This window comes from Parasteatoda tepidariorum, chromosome 4 (genome assembly GCF_982258835.1).
Source record: "Parasteatoda tepidariorum strain Cologne lab strain chromosome 4, Ptep-v5.0, whole genome shotgun sequence".
NCBI lineage: Eukaryota > Metazoa > Arthropoda > Arachnida > Araneae > Theridiidae > Parasteatoda > Parasteatoda tepidariorum.
Genome location: NC_141758.1, coordinates 96,552,659 through 96,577,359, shown reverse-complemented (window position 1 = coordinate 96,577,359; position 24,701 = coordinate 96,552,659). Strand labels below are relative to the sequence as shown.

The window sequence follows — 24,701 nt, the reverse complement described above, 5'->3', positions numbered from 1 at the left end:
AAAAACAACCAGATACTTTTAGCCAGATAGTGTCTTAAAAGTACCTAAAACAACAGTATACTTTTAGCCAGAGAGTGTCTTAAAAGTAACTAAAAAACAACCGGATACTTTTAGCCAGATAGTGTCTTAAAAGTAACTAAAAAACAACCGGATACTTTTAGCCAGACAGTGTCTTAAAAGTATCTAAAATTGAAAAATGCTCTTCCATTTACCAATGTTTATTTCATCCGACAAACATTAAAACCAGTTTCTTTGACTAATAAAACAAAGTGGGGAAAGCTAGTGAGGAACATCTTTCGATTTCAAATAGGATTTGGTAGGTATGATTATTCATAAAGTTCTTGGGTCATTTTTGACAAAGATTATAAAAACCTGTATGAATATAATAGATAGAGTCTACATTTCTAAACAAGAGTGAGTAAATTAGAATTAGATACATATATTATTAAGAATTAAAATGGAATAAAATAATCAGGATTGCATTCTTCTTCAATGGACATGGATTATATAGTTCTGTTAATAACTCTTTTAACAAAACAAAAATGTTATTCCTGTTAACAAAACAAAAATGTTATTCCTGTCCCCCATTTTTTTATAACCGTCGTTGAACAGCTGACCCAATTTTATGAGCTTACGACGGCTAATATTCAGCTCCGTAGCCTTGTCATTTTAAATCCAATCCAGAAGACAAGGGAGCACCTGGATCGAGTATTGGGAGAAATTTGCCTTCGCGGAGGACTTTTCGATGGAGCTAACCCGCAGTTGCGTTACATGAAGAGGAAGATCACGAGAACCTCCCACGGTTAGCCTGACGGCAAGGGGACTCTAACCCATGATTCGTCTACCATTGAGGATATTTCACGTCAGCACTGCAAGCCGGATGCGGAATTCGCATCGACTCAGATTCGAACCCGGTTCACCTCATTGGAAGGCGAACACTCTAACCAATACGGCTCTCTGTTCCCCATTTGTAAAAAAAAAAAAAAAAAAAAAAAACGCTAATAAACAAGCTAGAGACATGTTGTTCGAATAAACAAGCTTATAAACAATCTATAGACAATACTTGTCCCGAAACCCATTCTGACCGAATTTCAGATCTTAGTAACTTTATTTCTTGCAAACAGAAAAATATTAGTTATCTTATAGAATGTAAATCGTGTTCACTGAAATATATTGAGCGAACAGGTACTAAGTTAAATAAACGAATTGGTAGTCATAGATTAGCCATAAAAGAGTTTCATAAACATGATAACTCTGATATTGAAATTGTTCATTTTCAAAAGCATTCTTTTAAAGATATTAAAATTCTTATTCTTAAAAAAATTGAAGATTTAAATATAAGATAAGACTATAAAAACCTTTTTATTTGTAAATTAAAAAATTTAAATTCCTATAGGCTTAATAGTAAATTAAATGGAGAAGGTAAACTAGATTTAAATAGTGTGTGCATTTTTATAATAAATTGAACACTTTTAAAAATAATTTTTTATGTTAATTGAGAGGATGCAGTGGTAAAAGAAAGAAAGGTAAAGATGAAAATAAATTTAATTTTATTCCTTTCAAAACTTTGTTTTCATTGGATGTCAATAAATTTAACATTAAAAAGATTAGGAGTTTCATTTTTAATAATAAAAATTCAATGTTGAAATGGATGCTAAAAGAACATTTATAAATTGTAAGATTATCCCTGAATTTAAATATATTGTATTATATTTTATTAAATTAAAACTTGCTATCAACAATTTTGATTTTTTTTCAAAAATTAAAAAAGAATTTTGTGTCATTAATTTTCTTGATAAAGATTTTGAAGGAGATTTATTACCTATGACTGTTAATAAACTTATTGATTGTTTCCCATTTAAAGAGAAAATATCGAGGTTTCTGTTTGTTTTAGATATTGTAAGACTTTAAAGAAAAGAATTTGTAATTATAATTTCTATAGTGAAAATTGAAATGATTTAAGGATATTTGTTTATGTGAGCTAGAATATTTTAGAGATTTTGTTAATAATGTTTTTAAGCGCATTGTCACAGGTGACATTAACTGAATCAGAAATAAAAATTTTTTTCTCATAGGACTTGAGACTAAGTTTTTAGACCAAGAAATAAATATCACTCAAATATTCTTGCTTCAATCAGTAAGGATTTAAATTGTTTTATTGCAAAATGCTGTAGAAAATTTAATTGGACTATCGAGGGATTTAGTGAATGGAAACTTTGTGTTTTATATATTTTTAAATTGAATTGTTTGAACAATAATATAAAATACCAGGATTTTTATTTGAATTCTGATATTATTAAATCTACTAAGGAATTAAAATATAATTTTATTATTTGTGTTGTTGACAAAGCATCTAACAATTTTTTCTTTATTTGCAAAATTTGTTTTAGACATTTAATGAGTGAAGAATATGATTACAATAATACTTTTGTCAAAATTAATAATTCTAAAAAAGAAATTGATAATAGAATTTCAGCTGTTTCCTAGAATAGTTTTAATTACCCTTATTTATTTCTTACAATTAAGTTTCACAAGACACCAGTTAAATTTAGGTTTGTAACTTGCAGTACTGGCTGTTATAATTCTGCTTTTGGTATAAATTTTTTTTTTATTTAAGCATAATTTCAAATAGAATTATGTCAAATGATAAGCTTTTTTATTATTAATAACAACCAGGACGTTATTAAATATTTAAATTACAATAATATTAATATTATTCTTACATGTGATTTTGAAAATCTATTTATGAGTTTACCACACAATAATTTAAGGAATATTTGTTTAGAAATTTATGATAATTATTTGAGTAATGAGGACATTAATAAAGAGCATTGGATAAATTTATGTAATATAAATATTTTTAAAATTAAATTTTTAATGTTATTTGTTTTACAGACAAATTCAAGGTATCTCAATGGGAAATTTTATTCAAGGGCATTCTCTAACATTTTCTTACATTTTCATGAACACATATTTGTGCAACATAATTTATTAATTGCGTTTAGATTCATTGATGATTTAATTATTTTTAATTGTAATGATTTTGATTTATTTAAAGATATTTATCCGAAAGAACTGAATTTAATATAGGCTATTTCAGATGAAAATGGCGCTAATTTTTTGAATCTTGATATTAAACTTCATAATCAAAAACCAAGATATTAAACTTTATAACCAAGATTTTAAACTAAATGTTATTAGTTAAACACATTTTATTTCCAACCTATACTTTAAGATATTTAAGAATATTTTGATTGGTTAGATTATTAGGTTTAAATTTATTTGTAACAATAAAACAGGTTTTCTTTCAGATATACATGATTTCTCTGAATTATTGTACTCTTTTATTTCGATAGATTCAGATTTTTGATCCAAAGGGATAGCCGCAATCTGGGAAATATATCGAATTTTAAAGCTACGGCTTTTTTAAAATTTGATTTCTCAGACACTCTTAGACAGCTATACTTAAATTCCATATTTTGCCATGAGACATTATATTCTTTAAAATGACGTCAAAAATTTTATACTCTTTTTTGACTCTTATTAAACAATATAATAAAAAATAATAAATACTTACTAAAACTCACATTTTGCATGGAGTTCTCTTTGGATAAACAAATTATTTAATTTTGTGCAAAATTTTTTCATTTCGCTTAAATTGTTCTCGAGATACGGCGAAATACGCAAAAATTAAAGCTAACGTTAAGGTGGTCTAAACTTTGGACCGCCCTCCTGACCAAACTATAGGGACCCTATTTCCCAGATTGCAGCTATCCCTATATTTTTAGGATCAAAAATTTGAATTCATAGTAAAAAAATCTGTTTATTCAGAAAAAGTACGTTTTTGAGTCGTATTTCGTAACTTAAAATATCGTCGGAACTAATTAATTAGCATATTTGAGGTCACCACTTTTAACCTTTAACATTGAGAACTATAGAACGGGAAAATTTGATCATCAGATCAAATGTAATTCAGAAGACTCCCTTCAGAAGAGAAGAAGATTTAGAAGACTTATTTTTAGATTCGTTATTACCTTTCTCAAGCCTTATAAAATATATTAGTTCCTCGGGTTTACAATAATCAAAAATTGGCATGGATAAATTTTTAAAATGTTTGATAACAGTTAGACTTTGCTTTTTAAATTGAATCAAATCCAAGTTTTTCATTGAAATAGCGAGGGTTTATTCAATCAAATTATATAATATTTCTTAGGTTTCAAAAATTTCTCGTTTGAAATTGTATCCTTATATTTCACTGAAGTTTTTTTCACTATTTAGTAGCAAGAATTAAACCATTTCAAGCATTGATATTAATATTTGTTTATGAATAATATGGTGACTAAAAGAATTTTTTAAAAAGAAAAGCTATTTAATATCTTCCATGAGCTTAAACAGTGGTTAATATATAAATTTACATTTAGAAGTATTATTAAGTTAGAATATAAACTTCTAATTTTGCCTAATATACTGTGATGTAAGCATTCTCCTTTTATTTTCAAGTCACTGTAGCTGTTGTGGCACTCTTTGTTTAAAGCCTATCCACCGCGACAAGGTGGTGCCACATCGGATAGGGTCGGTTTTTAATTGTCCCGCCAAAAACCGTATAAAAAGCAGATAGTGATTCGATTTTTAATTGTCCTTCGGCCAAAAATCGTGTAAAATGCAAGCAATATTTTGATTTTTAATTGTCTTAAAGCCAAAAATCACAGAAAAAGCAACTGCAAGAAAAGGTCCGGACACAGCGTAACCCTCAGAACATGCTGATGCTACTTATCACGGACATTCAGAGAGATTAAATCAATCTCTCTGGGCCATACAGAACAATTACTCTGTCTGGCTCAGAAAATCCAATTGCAAGTGAACAATGTTCACCCTGTCCAACGCTACGCATTGAACAGCAATTGAATTTGGAAAAGAACTTGCAGATCCTTCTAAACCACTTCATAATGCCAGTGGGTATTTAAAACGCTTTTTTTGAAAAGAGCTTAAAAAGAACAAGTTGATCGCACCACTATCAAAATGGAAATGACTGAAATAAAACAATGTTTCATTATTAATCTTGTAACAATTAAATTGGAGTATTGTTGGTATTGAAAGAAGGAAGTTGTATTTAAATACCTAACGTAAACAATGAGATAACTAATTGTTAATATGAACTTTAAATAAAAAATGTTTCATTCTTGTACAAAAGCTTGGTGTGCAGATGATCAGTTCTAATGAAATGAGAAAACGTTTTAAAAAAGTCACACTTTAATAGGAATAAGCATTCGGGATATAATTTTTTTAATACAGTAAAAACTCGATGCAACGAAAACAGCATATAACGATAAATTTATTATTACTACTATTCCTATAGTCCACTAGTTTCCGTCAAAATATTATTGTTAGAGATACAAAAATTGTATATTTATGACAAGTTAGCCCACTTTCGCGACAAGCGTTTTTAGGGCGGGGCATTTTTCTGCCATTTATGTGAACAATCCTATTCAAAAAAAGAAAATATATAGAAGACATCTTTATTACTTTTTTAAAATCATTATTATTTATTTACTTGAAAAAATTAACAAAAACTGGAAATAAGTTTTTGATTGATCAGTTCGTGCAGTTGCAATGATGATTTATGTGGTTTTTAATAGCTTTTACGGCGGGCATAGCTATGTTTTTAAAAATTTTAATTTCTTTTTATTACGATGCGTGAAATTTTGAATTCCAATAATCACTTTCTAAACACTAATAAAGATTTCAGAAATAAAGATTTGTGCCGATTTTATTGTAAATATCATCCAAGCGACTTTTCGACAGTTATTGTTACGCATTTCTACACGATTTTTTTAATTACGGATATTTTTGGTACGATATTATTACGATTCACACGTTTCGAATCGCGTATTTAATTTCGACACTTTTTAGCGTGCTTTATTTCTACCTATTTTATCTAAAATCCAATTTATATTACCTTAAATCCAAGTTAATAAGTTCGCAGTTATGTATTGCTAACCATTGTATTTTCACTTCGTTTTGAAAATTCCGGTAATTTCCTGACAATTTTACTACTACACTCGAAATTCGAATAGCTCATTTAAATTTCGATTGTATCAGAAAATAAATATCGAAAGCATTAAAGCCATTGTTTTCTCTTGAATAACTGGTATAATGCTCGGCAATTCTTGAATGCAATTCTTAGTCCTGATTTTTACCACTTGAAAATAATGAAAGTTTTTGAAAAGAATCGGGTTGTGTTTTATTTTGTAATAGATAGGGAATTTAAAAATTACATTAGAGAATAATAATTTTCCTTTTAATTAATGTAATTATGATATTTTAAGTCGAAATATTTTAAAAACGTTCAAATAATTCTGTCGATATTGAAGCCAGCATAAATAAGCCTATGAGGTGAAATTTAGGATTTTTTGTTCCTGAGGCCTATACGACGACGGCCGGTGGCTGAGTGGTAGCGCTCCACGCTCCCCTTCCACCTGTCCCGGGTTCGATCCTCTTGTCGGGCAAGGTTGACTCAGCATTTCATCCCTTCAGTGGGTAGATAAACGAATAACAAGCATGCTTGGGAACTGAGCACTGGGGGTTCCGCATTTTGCTGACCACCTGACCGGAACATTTGCTCCTGCACCCCAGAGCCTAAGGTAAAGAAAACTGATATGCGCACAGTAGGCTTTGGGCCTCTATGGGCTGTCGCGCCACTGAGTTTAGTTCAGAAGCATATAGATGGCAGCACTTTTTAGAATATTTACTCACTGAGTGTTTTTTGCTTTATTTTTCAGGATTTTCAAAAGGGGTCAGCACTTTATTTATTTCTAAAGTTTTATTAATGGTTTCGCAATTTATTTTTTATTTTGATTTGGTTATTCAAACTGTAACTTTATCTTTATTTATTTTTCTTATACGTGGGCGTTTCATTTTTAAGTCTTACTTCTGTGTACTTTTAAATTGTGTTTGTTGGTCATTCATTTTTCATTCACTTTACATTTCAGTTTTTCTAATTGCTTTTTCTCATTTGCTGGTCCATTATGGAACCTCGAAGCGCAGTCAGTGTTTGGTATTACCACTGACGAAAGAAAGGCTCCAGTGTGTTGACAGGCAGTGTGTTCCCTGATGAAGTGCCGTCTTGCTAACACACATATCTAAAAATATTCTTCGTTTTCTGCTAGAATTGTATTTCCGACTTTCTGAACTGTAGACATGGTGTTAATTTTTTCTGCAATGTTTGTTATGCTGAATTCAAATCTGGAAACCACTTTGATCTCACTTTTTTTTGTTTTATATTTTATAACCATCGTTGAAAAGCCGAGCCAGTTTTTTGGGTTTATGGCTAATAATGTTCAACTCTGTATTCTTGTAATTTTGAACACAATCCAGAAGGCAAGGAAAATCCTGGATCGAGTAATGGGAGAAATTTGTTTTCGTGGAGAACTTTTTGATGAAACTAATCCGCATTTGCGTTACATAGGGAGGAAAACCACGAAAACCTCCCATGGTTAGCCTAAAGGCAAGGAGTCTTTAATCCATAATCCGTTTACTAGGATATTTCCCGTCAGCACTGTGGTCGGTGCTTGCCGGATGCAGAATTCGTATCGACCAGCCATCGCTGCTCTGATTTCAAGTTTTGAAAATATTTTACGAAATTCAATTTTTTCGCTGAGCACTATTCGTCCTTTTTTTACCACTACGCTTTTATTACTTTCTCATGCAACGCAGATTTCACGATTTTATTTTCGTTGTCTGCAAACGTATTCAAGGCAGCATCTAGACTTTAATTCCTCTAAAGTTTATGCTTGTGTGAATCATTTAGGCATTTCTTCGATTTCTAAACCGCATGATTTTGTCGCTAGTCTTATCACCTACAGAATTTACAGTTAATGAAGAAACGCAATAAAAAAGTTCCCTTCCATCTTCCAGCAATGTATCAGACCTTTCACGAACAAGGCCGATTTGTTACGAAACCTGACACTGCCAAAAAGCCAAGCTGCACTGCTAGGATCTGATTTTAAAGAATTTAATTCGCTTGCACCAGGTACAGCAACTACACATCTTTGCCTCACACGCAAATAACTTCCGAAATTCTTTGTAAAGTTTGAAAGTATTTGTTACTGTACTGCAATGTCTAATATCAAGCCTTTGGGTTCGGACGCAACATTGAAGCATAGTGACGGCTCATCGACTCATGTGTAACAAGTTTGAGAACAGTATTATTACAAAATGGGAACATCTATCGGGGGAACAACTAACTATGCATCGTTACCGGTTGAAAATTCTACCTTCCTGAAAGAGATATACGATAGTACTTAACCCTTCGCTTACGGCTGGTACAACTGGTGATCCATAATAGCAGGTGCTGTCAGGTACCGTGGGCAGAAAGTTAAAAAAAAGCTATCATGATGTTGCAGTAGTTCATTTAAGTCGCACTAGAACTGCACAATGGGCTATTGGCGACGGTCTGGGAGACATCCCGGAGGATGATACGAAGACACGCCATCACAATTTTGATTCTCTGCGGAGGGGATGGCAGCCCCGCTTCGGTAGCCCGACGACCTGCGCACGAAGTCGAGCACTTTACGGTAGCACAGTTCAACGAGGACCAATACCGCACACCCTCGGTCTCTACGCAGACTGATCCAAGTGGTCACCCACCCGCACACTGACCGTAGCCAGTGATATAAGCATCGTATAATCATCAGTATAAGCATCGGCGACTATGTCCTCTCCTCTGTCTTTCTGTTTTTGTTGTATCCTTCCAGATTCGTAGAACAGTTGTGGACTGATCGTTAAGACACGGTTCCCAGCAGATCACCGAAGTCAAGCATCACTGGCTGCAGTCAGTGTGCGAGTGGGGGACCACTTGGATCAGTCTGCGTAGAGACCGAGGGTGTGCGGTATTGGTACTCGTTGAACTGTGCTACCGTAAAGTGCTCGACTTCGTGCGCAGGTCGTCGGGCTACCGAAGCGGGGGTGTCACCTCCTCTGCAGTGGATCAAAATTGTGATGACATGTCTTCGGATCATCCTCAGGGATGTTTCCCAGACCGTCGCCAATAGCCCATCTAGTGTGACGTAAATGAACTACAACTACAACAATAATTAACGATATGTTAATTGAATACAGAGCAGTATAGCTCATCGAATTAGTTGAAATATAATTCTTCCTAGTCTACTCAATTTACTTAACTTAAATTTATTATTTATTTGTGCAGTCTATTTTAAGCGTGATATGTTATTGATTTGCGTACCTGGCAACTTCGATGCATAATTAGTTCTACACGGCTTCGTGTCAGTCTTTGTGTTAAGTCTCTGTGTAAATATATAGTGAAAGAATTGAAATCTTGAAAAAGAATCGAGAAATCTTTGTGTAAAGAATCTTTGAGAAGGAATCTTTGTGAAGGAATTTAAAATGAGTTACTTAAGAGAATTGATACTTGACGGGCTTGTCTTACTCGAAATGGAGTGCAAAGAACACTTTATAATGTAAACAAATGTCACGTTTCTGCCCCCATTCAGGATCGAGATACCCGCTCTACGTCACTGACAGGCATTCCATTATGTATTTCTAAATAGCATCGTCACACGGCTCACTATTTTCTTAGCTAATGCCATACTCATGAGTGTTACGCTTAATGGAAGATTGGAAAAGTGTAGTTTAAAAACCCTGGGGGGGGGGTACAGACAAAATGATTTGCATATTTTGAATCAGCATGTTTCAATTGCCTTAAAAAATGTGAGCGATAGCAAGATATTTGCCACTTTTAAAAGATTTGTTTATTCGTGCTATGGAAAAAAGAAGTTTACATTCAATACATAAAAATAAATAAACTTAAAAAATGTACAAAGCATGCAGATAAAAGTCTCAATAAACTCGCCAAAGAATAAAATACCATTCCAAAGCTTGCTTGAGGTAGGCAAACGTGTCAAATTAGCATTTACAAATTACCTTTGCCAGCAGAAAGAAGACTTAATGAAAATAACATCAGAGAACTTAAGACTTCTCTAGTTTTAAAGTAAGAAAAAAATAAATTACTAAATGTCTAGTCTAATGCTCTAGTGACTTTTAACGAATCTGGGTTGGTTTAAAAATTTCACTTAGTTGTATTACAGAAATAACTCACGTAATGTGTCAGCAATTTCACTCATACTTCCAGGTGCATTAACTCAGAATTCCTCTAAAAATAGAATTTATTGAAAAAAACTATTTGTCTGATGATTACTATTAATTAAACAGCATATTCTATTTTGGTCTCTCGAATCAAGGAAATGGCGAGTTCGTGAAGTTTTAATCCAACTCTTTAAAGAGACATTAAAAAGTAATCGCGTAATAATATCATACGGTTCAACGTTTTATGATAAAGATATTTACAGTTTTCGTTTTACTTTTATTAAACGGTAAATAATTATATTTCTTTTTCAAAACGTTATATATACTTTTAACTAAATTTTATGTTAAGCTGTGTTAACTCAATGTATGCAATTAATATAATAAATACAAAATGTCTACTGAAAATTCTAAAGCAAAATGAAGAATAAACGTTTTCCTCTACAGCCTAAAATGAATCATTCACCACTTAGAAAAAGAAAAGTTGTGATCTCTTTATTACAATCACTGGTTACCCATAGGTCAAATGTTTTTTTTTTTCTTTTCTGGTTTGACTCCGATAAACGTCACAACATTTCAAATCATGGGTTGCAAAAACTGCCTCAATTGATGTTTGATTGGTTCTCAAATCCTGGCTATTATACGTGTTTCAAGACGTCACAAAATACTTTTCCTTCTTCAGTATTCACATTTATATTAAAATCACCGCCAAGACAGTGTATTATAAGTTAATAATAAAAAGAATATAAAAAATACTTTAAATTATTATTATGTAAATACATTAAAAATGACTGCTGGTGAAAATAAAAAAGAATTTAAGAAAAATATTATCAAACAGCAGCTGTCGCCATAGCAACGCGTGCGCTCTGTTTACTATTACTCTTGAGCACAGTTGAAAAGGATGATGACGTCCAAATAAGGTGCGCACGCTACCAAGCCAAAAACAATACCCATTTTGCCAATGAGTAAAAAATATTTGAAAGATATGTTTTAAAAAGAAATCACAATTAAAAAAACTTCTTTCACTAAGCTTTTTACTAAATTTAAAAAAAAAAAAAAAGTAAAAATTGCATCTGTTCTGAAATCTACGTTTAAAACGGTTAGTCCCCTCTTCTTAAAACTGCCTTCTTTTCTTTCTTAAATTTCCATTTGCAAAAGAATTTATTTACAAAGAAAACGATGCTTTGGAGGCTTCATTGAATAGAACTGCAATTTGTTACGCTTTCCCATAAATACCCTCATAGACTTGTAAAATTTATAGTTTCGTTTCTTGGATTACTTGCAAATGGGAAATGAATATTTTTAGAAACTATAGAGAAAATATTAGAGAATATTTTTATTTTTATTTGGACTGAAATTGAAAAGGAAATGAGAGTTGAGTACCTAAAAACTTGAATGAAATTTAGGAAATTTCATTTCCGACGCTTTTTTTTTAAAGATTTCCTGATGGCAAGATATTCCAGTAATTGGTTGTTTGCATGGTGATCAATCTACAGCATTTCTACAAATGGTGATCATTCACCATTTGTAGAAAAAAAATACACTATATTCAATAAAATATATTTATTTTTAAATATCGTACGGTAACGTGTTTCTTCTTGTACGAAAGCCCATTTTTTTGGAATTTAGAAGGAAAAAAAATTTGTTTTGTTTTAATTGTACATTTAATTACACAAATATTTATTGACAAATTGTAATCTTAGATGGGTGTATGTTTACATTTAGAAAACGCAAGGGGATAAACAGAGCCGTTTTATCCATTAGGCACTGTAGGCAACTGCCTAGGGGCCCCGCCACGTTCAAGGGCCCTGTGCTACAGAGAAAAAACTTCTTAAACAGTAAAAATTTAATTCGAAATTTCAATGACGATTGTCTTGCTCTGTACATTACATCGACGCTATTTTAGTACATTTCTTAACGCATTCCAAATTAGATATTAATATTATGGTAGTTAGTTCATATATAACGCAGTAATATAATCGTAAGCAATTTTACCGCGGTAATTTTAACGCCGACTAATCAGATGACTATACAGCAAGAGCAGCTTTTTTAACACAACACGCTTGAAAAACGCGCAAAATTCTACGTTGTGAATACACACTTACTGTTCTGGTACCTACCATAGGTATGTATATTCTATGGCCAAGCTAACAAAGTTGTGCTCAGAGGAAAAGAGAAATTAAAAGTTGATACATATTTGCCAGTACTAGACATGCTGTGTACAGAACTGTCGCGGCGCCTAGAAGCTTACCGGGAAATAAATGATCTGTTTGGGTTTCTAACAGATTTCTCGACAAAATCCGAGGCTGAAATTTTACAGGCCTCCACAAAGTTTAAGGAACATTATTTCGAGGACATTGAGCCTGAGTTTATAGACGAAATGGTGCAGTATAAATACTTCATCTTATAATTAGAAGACGCCGGAAAAAAATTGTGCCTGCCGAAGAGTCTTACAAACTGATTATTGGTAACATGGCACAATCAACTTTCCCGATTGTAATGACAGCTTTGCAAATACATAGAAGTCTAATGATTACAAACGCTACTGGTGAACGAAACTTTTCCAAATTGAAATTAATTAAAAACTGTCTTCGTTCAACTATGTCTCAAAACCGTTTAAATTCATTGGCCATAATGGCAATTGAAAATGATGTATTGGAAAAGGTTAACTTTCAGGATGTCTTGAACGATTTTGTGACAAAAAAAAGTTAGAAGAGTTAATATTTAAGCTTATTGTATGATTTTTTTTAAATGCATATATTAATTACTTATATTCTTTTCGTTTGATTCAATATTTTTATTGAATAATGTGATAATATACATATGTAGTAAAAAACAGCGTAATTATAAATAAAGTGTTGCGTTAGCGAAAAAATATATTAGGAAGTTAGAAGACGGTAGGGGGGGGGGGCGAGACGAGCATTGCCTAGGGGCCGCGACATGCATAAGCCGGCCCTGGGGATAAAGTCCCCTCTGATCTCTCCCCTGATCAGGACTTTCGAGGCGGCCCTGCCCTGATTCGCATTTTTCAAATTATCACTGACCGTAAAGTACATTGAAAGGGAATTTTTTGCTTTTCCCTTCATTCTCGGGAATAAGCAATTCTGTCTATGACCTCAAAAACCAGGCTTGTTTATGCGCATGTGTTGTGCGTATTGAAATGTGCGTTATTTATTTCTATCCTGCTATGTGCGTTAATAGATACCAACCAATGAAATAAGTAATTTATCATTTTGACTTTAGTTGTGTTTATTCTTGCAAAACTTCAAGTACAAAAGTAAATATTGTTGGTGGATGTATTTAACACATTTTAGAGTTTGGTGCTAAGTAAGCCTGATTTACTCAAGAGTAGCTATTATAGTTTCCCCCCCTTAGATCAAAGTTTTCATATTTCCATTTTTGCTAGTTTTTCCTTTAAAAACTCGTGTTCTCTTTTGAAAAATGTTATCTAATTTGTGATAAAAGACTTTAATTTAAAGTAGTAATTAGGCAGTAAATATGGAAGTTGAATTTCTTTATGAGGCAGTACAATATTATATTATACACGTCGATGAACAGCTGACCCAATTTTGGGTTTAAGAACGCTATATCTCCTGAGCCCTCACTGCTGTTTTGCAACATATTTTATTTTGTTTTCTAACTGTCGATGAACAGCCGACTGAAATTTCAGTTTACGGCTGCCAATGTTTAACTCCGCAGCCTTGTAATTTTGATCCCAATCCAGAAGACAAGGGAACTCCCAGATCAAGTATTGAGAGAAATTTGCCTTACTGGAGGACTTTTTGATGGAACTAACCCGCATTAGCGTTACACGAAGGGGAAAACCTCAAAACCTCCCACAGTTAGCCTGACGGCAAGGGAACTCTAGCCCATGATCCGTCTACCACTGAGGATTATTTACGTCAGCACTGTAGTCGGTGCAAACCGGATGCGGAATTCGTATCGACCAGCCATCGCTGAGATTCGAACCTGGTTCACCTCATTAGAAGGCGAATGATCAATCACCTGAGCCCTCACGGCTCTTTGAGGAAGTTATAATTTTGATTAAGTTATTTTAGTTTAGTTAGTTAGTTTAGTTTAGTTTGATTAAATTAATCTGAAACTTAATATTATCGAACGTAACATAAATTAGGTCTTAAATTTTCAGCAGTGTTTACATATCTTATTATGTTAATAATTTAAATGAGTTTAGATGTGCATTTAAATTTAAGTTATTATCTTAAATTAAACTTTTTTTTAAATAAATATTACATCGAGACCCAAAGTTTGCAAGTAAACGAAACATCTAAAGTGACATATAGCATAAAAACATCGTAGTTTTAAAAACAATTTTATTTTTACAATGTATAAAAATTTGCTCATTTTAAAAAAAATCATTAAAAAAAGTATCATCGAAGTATAGAATATCTACTTTTCTTTACAATATTATCCTTTCAAGTTAAAAGATATTAAATGAGAAAAGTAAAAAAATTAATTAAATATATTATATATTTTAATATTTAAAGTGCAAGTATTCATTTTTTTCAAAGGCTAGGTTCCTTAAATAAATCCACTTCAATGGCATACAGAGGTTTATGGATGCCATGAGCAATCTCTTCATGAAGCAAAAATGAAGCAATATCTTCAATGAGAATGAAAAAATGAAAAGTGTCACTTTCATGAAAAGTCACACCCCAATGGTATTACTGGAGCAGACGAACAGATGTATATATATATATAATTTTAATTAGAAGGATAAAGCACTGAAAAGATTTATAAATTCATTACAATTTAAGTCTCATAAATTCATTTTTGTGTTGATGTATGAAGGAATTATGATACTCTTCCATTTCAGGTGCAGTAAATAAGTAACCAAACTATTAGTAGTACTTAATTAATTGTGGGCAATAGAGATAGTGCGAGAATAGTTTTTCTCCTGGTCTCAAAGAAACAATATTAATTTTCAATTAAAAATTTATATATTAAATTTTCTGAAATGTCATTAATAAATTTGATTAAAAATCGTGATTTATGTTTCCTGAATTGTTTTCTTACGGAAAGTGTCTACCGAATGAAACATATAATTTATTAATGGAAGCAATACTGGTAATCTAGTAAATGCTTTAGAGTAATTATTAGTCATATAAGTTGCTCCTTTTAACTGGATATGTCTGAGGTCTCTCTTTATTCAATTTATTAAATTTCAGAAAAAAATTTGTTTAACGTTTTAGTAATTACAAGTTTTACTTTCTTCCTCTTTTAAATTTTCTGCTACATTTATACAGAGAGTTTTCTGTTTAATGAAAGAGATTATTTCTCAACTGTAAAGTAGTTTTTTTTCGTCCGTTCTCCAACAACTAATTTTGATGTCGAAATTGAAGCCATTAGCAACCTTCGCAGCTCATCTATAGTGAAATAAAACAAAATACTATCGGAGTGATTTGCGATTTTAATCTTTGTAAATACGTTGAAAAATTCCCTGCAAATAGGAACTTTAGTTATTACTTTTCTCTCTTTTTTTAACTATATAAACTTTTTGACAATTAACAAATTAACTGCAATTAATGCGCTCAGCAAGTTGAAGTTCCTTAGAAACAAACTTATTGTTTAGAAACATATTGATTATGTTGTTAGCAATATTTAACATATATGTTAAAACGCATATGTAACATAATAACTATTTAAATCCATTCGTTTTTTTGTGACATTTTAAACACAATTTTAGAAAAGCATTGCAGCTATTATGGTGTATCAGTTGATAACATATTTCTGCCTCGAACGTTTAATCATAACATGCAAAATTTGTAATTATTTCATCATTATGATTTGCTTTATGGTAACATTTATTACGCATGACAAGTGATAGCACACACTCTCTAATGAGATATACTGATAGGGGCTGTCATAGAAAACAATTAATTGAAAATAGAGAATTTATTTAAAATTTTAACAGTTGCAATCATAAACAAAAGTTTAATAAGTATATCAAAATTATCGGCAATGAAACCGGCAAGTCAACCATAAGCGCAATCGTATCTTCTACTTACTAAAAAAATTGCTCGAAAATCCTCGTGTGATATAGAAATCACAGTTGCGCGAGAGAAAAATTGCCTATAAATAAATGCAACTCACGTTTGCACCAATCAGATCGTTTGATTTTTATGACGCTTAAATTCTATGTGATGACGTTAACAAATGTAAATAAAAATGGCGGACGTTGATGAGATGATTGGTTGAAATTTTGAGTAAATACATTATATTACTTAAGTTAATACGGAAAATTGAACGGTTATAAATTCTAGAGCGTCTGTGATTTACTTTTCCTTCCTTTACAAGCATCGTTGAGTAAATATGAGACAATACCTAGATAGCAAAATAAGGTTTATTTTAACTCCACAAAAACCTTTTAATGTAAACCTAAAACGTTCTGTTATGCTGTTTACGTGTTAACCTTCTAACCTTAACCATCTGCTCTATTTTACCCACATTACTCTAATTCAAAACCTTGGAAAACAATCTTCTGTATAAAAACCTTAAATCGAGGTTGGCTTAGGGTTTTCAAGCGTGAAAAATTCTTTTCATAAAGCTAGTCTCAAGGTGAAAATAATCTTAAATCTACGTAATTACAAAGTTTCTCCTCGCAAGGTCTTGCATGCTCAGCTAAAATCCACCATGTCATGAAATTTTAATGGACAATGCAATTTGATTCTACCGCTAGTAAAAACGTCAGCTAAAACGTCATTTTGGACCTAAGCGATCATTTTACCTAAGTGAGAATACTTTTTAAAGAAGCTTTGAAAAATAATTTTTTAGTCCTTTTAGGATGAAAGGTTTGAAACTGCAATATTTTTTCTTCATTGAAAAAAGGTTTTTAGTACAAACATTTCCGTGAGAATAAAAAGAAAATTGCGACAAAAGGTTGCCGTATGATTTCTGGAAACATTGCACATGAAAATGTAATAATATTAGTCAAAAACTAAGATAAGTAACAAAAAATGGTAACCCTATAACTACTATCAGCCGTTTGAGCAATTAAGCAACCCCATCGGCAACTCCGAAATTGCCTTTAGAGTTGAGGATAGAGTGGAGGCTACATTTAGGGTTGCTCTAACTTTTCTCTCGTGTGATATATATACGTATAATGAGAATGATAAATAAGTCCACAACACAAATAAGAAGGATGACCATAAAGATGAATAGCTTTACTGGCTCGATGGGCACGCTTTAACCTCATTTCACAGAATCTCTTTCTCCAGAGGTTGAAGGGGAAAAGTCAGAAATTTCCTGGTAATGTATTTACGGTTTTTGGAAATTGGAATCGTGCCCTCAGCTTTGTGGCTCTTGACCATCGTAGGAAAATCATTTAGAATACAGAGTTAAAATGATCAATTTATCTTTAAATATCTTTCCATTAATACAGATCATGGGCTCAAAGTAAAATGATTAATCATTTCCTTTTCTATACGGTACTTTGCATTGTACCGTTAACTCAAATATGTATACATATTGAATTTTATTTTCAATGAAGAAATATTGATCAAATGATTAAAATGTTGATCGAGTGACGCTGGCGATTAATCTGCATCGATTAGAAGTAGCTGTTTCTGATATTAGTTTTTTTTTTTATATTTATTTAATTCTAATTGAAATTTGAAATTTACTGTGATAAAACATCACTTTGCTACTTTCTTTGAGGCTCAAACATATCTGTCTGTTTTTTTTTTTTTTTTGAATTTTCTTCAAGATTGAAATTCTATTTTTTTTCTTTACTGCTTCAGATTTTATAATAGGTTATTGATTATTTTTCTTGCTTAGACGTGATAGAACAAATTCAAAATTCTTGATGGTCCCATCAAAAAATTTGATGGTTTATGTTGGTTTCTGTGCGATTCATGATGGTCCAACATTATTTGACTGTCACCATCATCCAACATTTTTCGTTATGTGTTCATGATTTTTGATATGCCAGCAAGCTTCCATCATTCCAAGACGGAAACTGCTACTTTTATACTATAATGGTCAACCATCAAAAGAAGCATCTCATGGAAGAAAAATCCTTGACGATTCGTGATGGTCCATGATAGTTCCAACTATACATTTCCGTGATGTTTAAATGGGATTTCTTGTTGGTTCTCAGGAATATATCATCAAAACAATTTGGTGGTTTCATGTTGCACCAGCATAAATCAGTCTGAATTCTTACATTGAGATGATGGTTGTTCATGATCGTTCCAACATTTGATTTATAAGACACTATGATGGAAATATTTGATGGTTCATAAAGGTACAACAATACATTTCCATTTAATACGCGGGCTGCTTTTAATTAAGGTCTGTTTTGTTGTGTACACTAATAGATGACGATTGCGTCGCAACGAGTACTTGCGGCATATCTCGGCATTCATTAGGAACAACTGTTCTCAGTTACAGCCGTGTGTGTATCCTGTGCCATTAGTTCTGTGTCTTTAAAATGTACAAATTTAGCAAATATCCCGCCACATGAGGTACGGTCAGTGAAGCGTTTTTAGTCGGCAAAAAGCCTGTCTGCTGTATACGTTCACCGACAGATTTCTGAAGCTTACGAAGCTTCCTACTGTCATGCTGACAGAAAATTTCGCTACTTCATGACAACGACTCTCTCCACGGCTCAGTCCCGAGTTTGGCTCCTTCGGCTGGGAAGTTTTGGATCACCTCTCATCAACCCAGACCTTGCGCTAAGTGATTTTCATCTTTTCCGATGTTCTAAACATCGTTTTGCCGGCAACCAGTACAACGTTTACGAAGACGTGAAAACGGTCGTAACCTCTTGAATATCGGAGCTGGCGGCAAGTTACTATGAAGAGGGTATTCTAAATCTAGTTGCAAATCTAAGGTGTGATATGATTCTAAATCTAAGGTATGATAAGTGTTTAAGCAAAATTGACAACTATTTTGAAAAAAAAAGAGAAACTTATGTAGAATCAAAAAAAATTTGCTTGATGAAAATTTTCATTCATTTGATTTTTATTTTCAAACGGTCCTTATTTAAGAAATAGCCCTTGTAATAATTCGATCCCCGGCCCAGACTCCGGATTATCGGGATGCAGAAAATCCTCAGCGGCCATGTCGTATGATTATGTGGCATGTAAAAGATCCCTGGAGTGCCTTATTGACTCTTGGCATTTCCGGCAAAATTAAATTCCTAGTGCACTTTAGCATCCATCTCGGTGCTGCCATCTAGTGTAGCAGAAACTAGACGTCCAAATTAACATGACCAACGGTATCTCACCCATTGTGGTGGTCCTGAAAGAGTGGATACCACCTCTGGAGAACGCACTAGGTCTGCTCATCGGCAAGACCGATTGTGCAGCTCATTGGAAATAAAAAAAATAATTCGTGATAATTCAGCGGGGATATAGCAATAAAACATTTTCTTTTAATGTTGGCTCATCATAAATCAGTCCGAATTCCTACATTGGGGTGATGGTTGCTTATGTTGGTTTCCATCAAAAAATATAATGGTTCATGATTGAATTATTAATGGTTACCATCAATATTATGTTTATCCATCAATAAAAAACCATAAAACATTTTGATTTGGGGAGGCTCTCTTCCATATATTACGCATTGACCCCTAAAATCTATCCTTTTCTTTTGCAGAAGAATGATGAGCCATTTTCTTTCCTTTGGCGAATAAAGCGTGATCCACCCTCCTATTTATTTGGGACCATTCACGTTCCATACACGAAAGTTTGGAACTACATTCCGGAGAACGCCAAAGAGGCCTTCATATCCAGCACACAGGTCTACTTCGAGCTGGATCTCGTCAACCCCATGACGGTCTCCGCACTCTCATCCTGCCAGATGCTGCCACAGGGAAAGAACCTCTCAGATGTCCTGCCAGGTATGCATGCCAATTTCGTACGTTCTGTGAAGTGATAGTATTTATTTATGTATTTATAGCTGTTGTTAAACAGCCAAATCAATTTTGGGTTTACAACTACTAATGTTCAACCCTGTAGCCTTGAACCCGATCCTGAAGACAAGGTATCTTTTGAATCAAGCATTGGAAGAAATTAGCTATCGTGGAGGAGTTTTTTGATGAAACTAACCCACATTTGCGTTACATGGAAACGAAAACCTCTCACGGTTAGCCTGGCAGCAAGAGAACTCTAACTAAGGGATAAAAATTATCTGCCTATCATTGAGGATATTTTACATCAGCACTGTTATCGGTGCAAGTCGGCCATCGCTGGGATTCGAACTCGGTTCACCTCATTGGAAGGCAAACATTCTATCCCCTGAGCCATCGCAGCTCAATAGTAATAGTAGTAATTTATATACTTCTTACTAGAGCTACACAATGGGCTATTGGTGAAGGTCTGGAAAGTATCCATGAGAATGATCCGAAGACATGCTATCACAATTTTGATCCTCTCCACAGGAGATGACTTCCCCGATTTGGTAGCCTGACAAACTGTGTGCGAATTTGAGCACTGCTTCGAGAAACAAAAAATTACACACCCTTGGTCTCTTCGCTGGCTGCTCAAAATGGTCACCCACTCGCTCACTGACCGCTGCCAGTGATGTTAGCCTTCGGTGATCTACTGGGAACTATGTCTTATATGTCCACTGGGACACGTTATGTGAGTAAGATGCGGGATATGTCAGAAAGCAACGACAGTGAGTGGACTAAAAACAGCATCTATTGATCCGATGGGTTCACCCTATTAAAAGGTAAAAGAAACTTCGTCGTTATATTGCTTCCAGCAAGATTTACAGGCGTTGAAGGAGACATGGTAATTCTTTTCCAGTATGTTTTTTTTAAAAAATCTTTTACGATCCTTTGCAAGCCCTTTTGATGGTGTCAGTAGTGCCAGAATAATGTACTTTCAGAAGGATGAGTTTTTCTGCACAGAAATAAGCATAAGCTTGGAAAGTCATGTCAGAATTGTAGGGCAGCTGAGGTATCGTTGGCATCTTTGATTTTTCCAGGAAGTTAGCCACAAGGAAGGTAGAGTGGCAATCGCTATGTTCACACACGTTTAGAGTGTTCCTTAGAATCGTGTGAATGGAATGGTACTTTTTCGAATTTAATGTCTGTTTGTAATGCTAAATGAACACTAAGACTAAGCAATAAAAATTCAGTCACTTTCGTCAGTCGCTATTAGTCTAACAATGTCCCTCAATGCTTTTCTGCTTTTACAGTATGAATTATACCGGTGTTGGCATATGGATAAACTACCATCACCGGAGGCCGTTTTATATCACTAGTTAATTTGCCTATTAGGACACTCCTAGATTTTAAATCATAGTGTAAATGACGGCGATTATTTTTGTTGGCGTAACTACGTAACGAGTCCATAGTGTTCCCTTAAGAAATATAAAATTTACTAACTTTTCAAAATCTAAAAGTTTTTTCAAAATGCGAGTTCTTTAATTTTTTTTTTGAAAAGCCGATATGAAAATATTAATATTTAAAACCATTTTATTAATCATGTGAGGAAAAAATTAGGTAAAAAAGCACTACGTAAACTGTCAATTTAATATTTTAAAGCCCGTTTATATTTTAAAGCCGCAGACCCATTCATGCATTCATTCTTCCACAGATCGCTATTCTGACCCAAACCAGAGAACTATCAATCTCAAATTCAATACCCCTAGAGGTATGATTTGTTATGGGACCATTGAGGACTTAGTGACAAGACAGATTTAACGTGCACCACTCACTATTTACTACACGGGGAGTCATCGATCGTCTGGGATCGAACTCAGGGGGATCTCTTGGACATGGGCCCTACTCCCTACTAACCAGGCTATCCCGGCCTGGATCTATATGTTGCTTAGGAATGTGAGAAAGATGGCACTAAAAACTAAGAGAACCATTTTTTCTTGGAAAACAGATTTTTTTCTTTTATGTTCAGATTTATTTTCTTTTTATTGGGAAGGGATGGCTCGATTGGTGCTAAACTTGATGCAATAAGAACAAAATAACATCTTTGATTAAATGTAATATAAACCTCCTTGAGAGGGTGGGGATAACGCATGTCTTTGAAATTGAAGAACCCATAGACAATGGCGAGTTAGAGAAGAAAGGAAAATGGAATGTAACTCAAGAACAAATTCCGAACGCAGACCTTGATTTGTGTTTTCAACCTAGAGGAAAATACGTGGGGAAAATCCTTAACCGTTGTAAAAGAGTGTTTCTCTTGGCTGATGAAGGTCACTAATAGAAAGAAAAATAAAGAAAATGTTTGGAAGAAAATTATTTAAAACTATTCGTCTATCATCAGTGTTTTTTTGTTGTTGACAAGTTTAAAATTTTTACCATATTCCAGAAGCAATTCCATCTCGAGTTGACGCCCCTGGCAACAAATCTGGCTGAGCCCTTAGCATGGTAAGCCACCGATTATTTTCGGCCATTTTTCTTCGGTCTGTTGTGTTAGCCCTAGGGGGAAGAGAAGTCACCCTCCTTGAAATACTCTATTCTTATTGCCATATCAGCAGCCGGCCTCAGACTTCTTACCGAGGGGAGTTCTTACCGTAGACAAACTATGCCTGAATCTTTCCTCTACCGATCCCAACAGGTTCGAGCACGCTCCAAAGCGTTTCTCAGAAAACTAACTAGCACTACTTTTCGGACAAACTTTTTTCTGAAATCAACTGCCAGCATGTAAAAAAAATTCTCCTAAATTTGTGCTGTTCAAATATAAATGTTTTTATTTGCAGATGGTTCAGAATCCCTTTGGATAAGTAGTTACTTTGATTGTTTTTGACATTTTCACATATGAAATATTCCTGCATAATGTTCCTGTTTCCTTAACACTAAACATACCATAACGGGTCAAATGACCGTTCAAGAACTTTTGCATCGAAAGTGCGCTTATCGTCTTATCGTTTTTGCACATTTGACTTCATGACTTCTTCTATCAATTACAAACTGTTAATATTCTATTATTATTATTTTTTTGGTATTTTGTTTGTTTCGAATAATACTTGTCGTATACCTATTTCTACCACAACCCGTCATTTGACCGGGAGAACAATTTATTGCTTTAAATGGTTATCGGATCAGAAATGACGATGTAGTTGCTGTTCAACGTATTACATTCGATGAGTTGCACATTTCTGCAGAGACTATTTCGTAGTCAGTTCAATCAGAATAACTGTGAATTCAAATTTCAAGGAAGTACCTAAAATTTTAGATAGGCATTTTTTGTGTAAGAAAAAAGTGACAAAAACTGAATGTTTTGGTAAGTAGCTTACATTTTATTTTGTTAGCTTTACTTCAATTCTAATTAAATGTTAGTTTTGACCCAGAAAAATGTCGAAACAATCAAGACAGCATAAGTTCTTATAAGAAATAATATTAATCATGCGAGGGTTGTAAATTAAATAGTGGCAACTTAACCTTGAAACTCACAAAAGGGCGCGCATGCGTAAATAGGGTATGGGTGCGGTGAGGTGGCGCTGTTGTCGATGTGTAGAGTGCAAAAAACAGTCGATTTGCTTAGAAGGGTAGTTGTTGCGTGGCGTTAAAGTGAGGAGTTTTGTTTCCATCGCTCTAAAGCATGTTGTGAAAAGGCTTAATGACGAAAAAAGACGAGATGCTTGAATCCATCGTGCTACTGTCCTATATGGTAAAGCATTTGCTCCAAAGGCTTCCGCTAATCCTCGATAGCATTCTGTTGCATTTTTGCCACGGGCAACCTCGATTGTAAGCCACGACCGCTGATCACCTTTTGAAAACATGCTTTAGAGCGATGGAAACGAAACTCCTCACTTTAACGCCACACAACAACTACCCTTCTAAGCTAATCGACTTTTTTTTGCACTCTACACATCGACAACAGCCCCACCTCACAGCTCCCGTATCTAATTTGCGCATGCCCGTCCTTCTGTGAGTTTAAAGGTTAAGTTGCCACTATTTAATTTACAACCCTCGTATAAATACATTACTAGAATAATTATAAGAATTATAATTCTTATACATTCTTATAATTATAAGAATAATTATAAGAATTATAGAAATAATAATAATTAGAAGAAATATGTTTGCTGAAAATGTACAATAGAAACACTTCGTATATGTAAAAAATGAGCTGAGCAATGAAATAAAAACTCTTATCCCTTGTGTTTGTAATTCATAAAAATTGGCAATACACAATTTTGTTTCATTATAATAAAGTTTTTTTTAGTTTATTTCCTTCCTAACATCCATATTTCATACATTTAATCAAGAGACATAAAGTCCGGCTATGCTAGAAATAGGTATACATTAAGTGTTGGTGTGTTTAGTGTTAAAAAAATATCCATCAAGTAACTATTGTTTTCTGTTGCTTCCATTTTGTAGGTGATTTGTACAGTAGGTTAAAAAAGCATTTAGAATACGTTCGTAAAATGATGCCACACTGGATGACAGCGGATCAGAGAGGAAGAGGCTTGTACGCTGATTATCTGTTCAACGCCATTGCAGGTAATTATATTCATAGTTTCGAATGGAGCGTTTATTTTAATCAGTGCATATAATCTTTCACAAATACGTGCGTTTTGTGCAAGGCAATTTTCTATGCAATTATTCATGGAATGGGTAATAGATAAATGAGCTCAGAATAATTGCTAATATTGCTAATATATCAAGTTTA

General features: G+C 33.5%; 1 protein-coding gene across 1 annotated transcript in view; it reads left to right on the top strand.

Moving 5' to 3' along the window:
• The window catches only part of LOC107453939 (metalloprotease TIKI1), an 85,448-nt gene that overhangs the window by 35,784 nt on the left and 24,963 nt on the right, over positions 1-24,701 (top strand). Inside the window, exons 3-4 of the mRNA XM_043051610.3 lie at positions 19,717-19,960; positions 24,410-24,532. Of these exons, the coding sequence (XP_042907544.2) occupies positions 19,717-19,960; positions 24,410-24,532 (367 nt within the window). The remainder of the gene's footprint in view (positions 1-19,716; positions 19,961-24,409; positions 24,533-24,701) is intronic.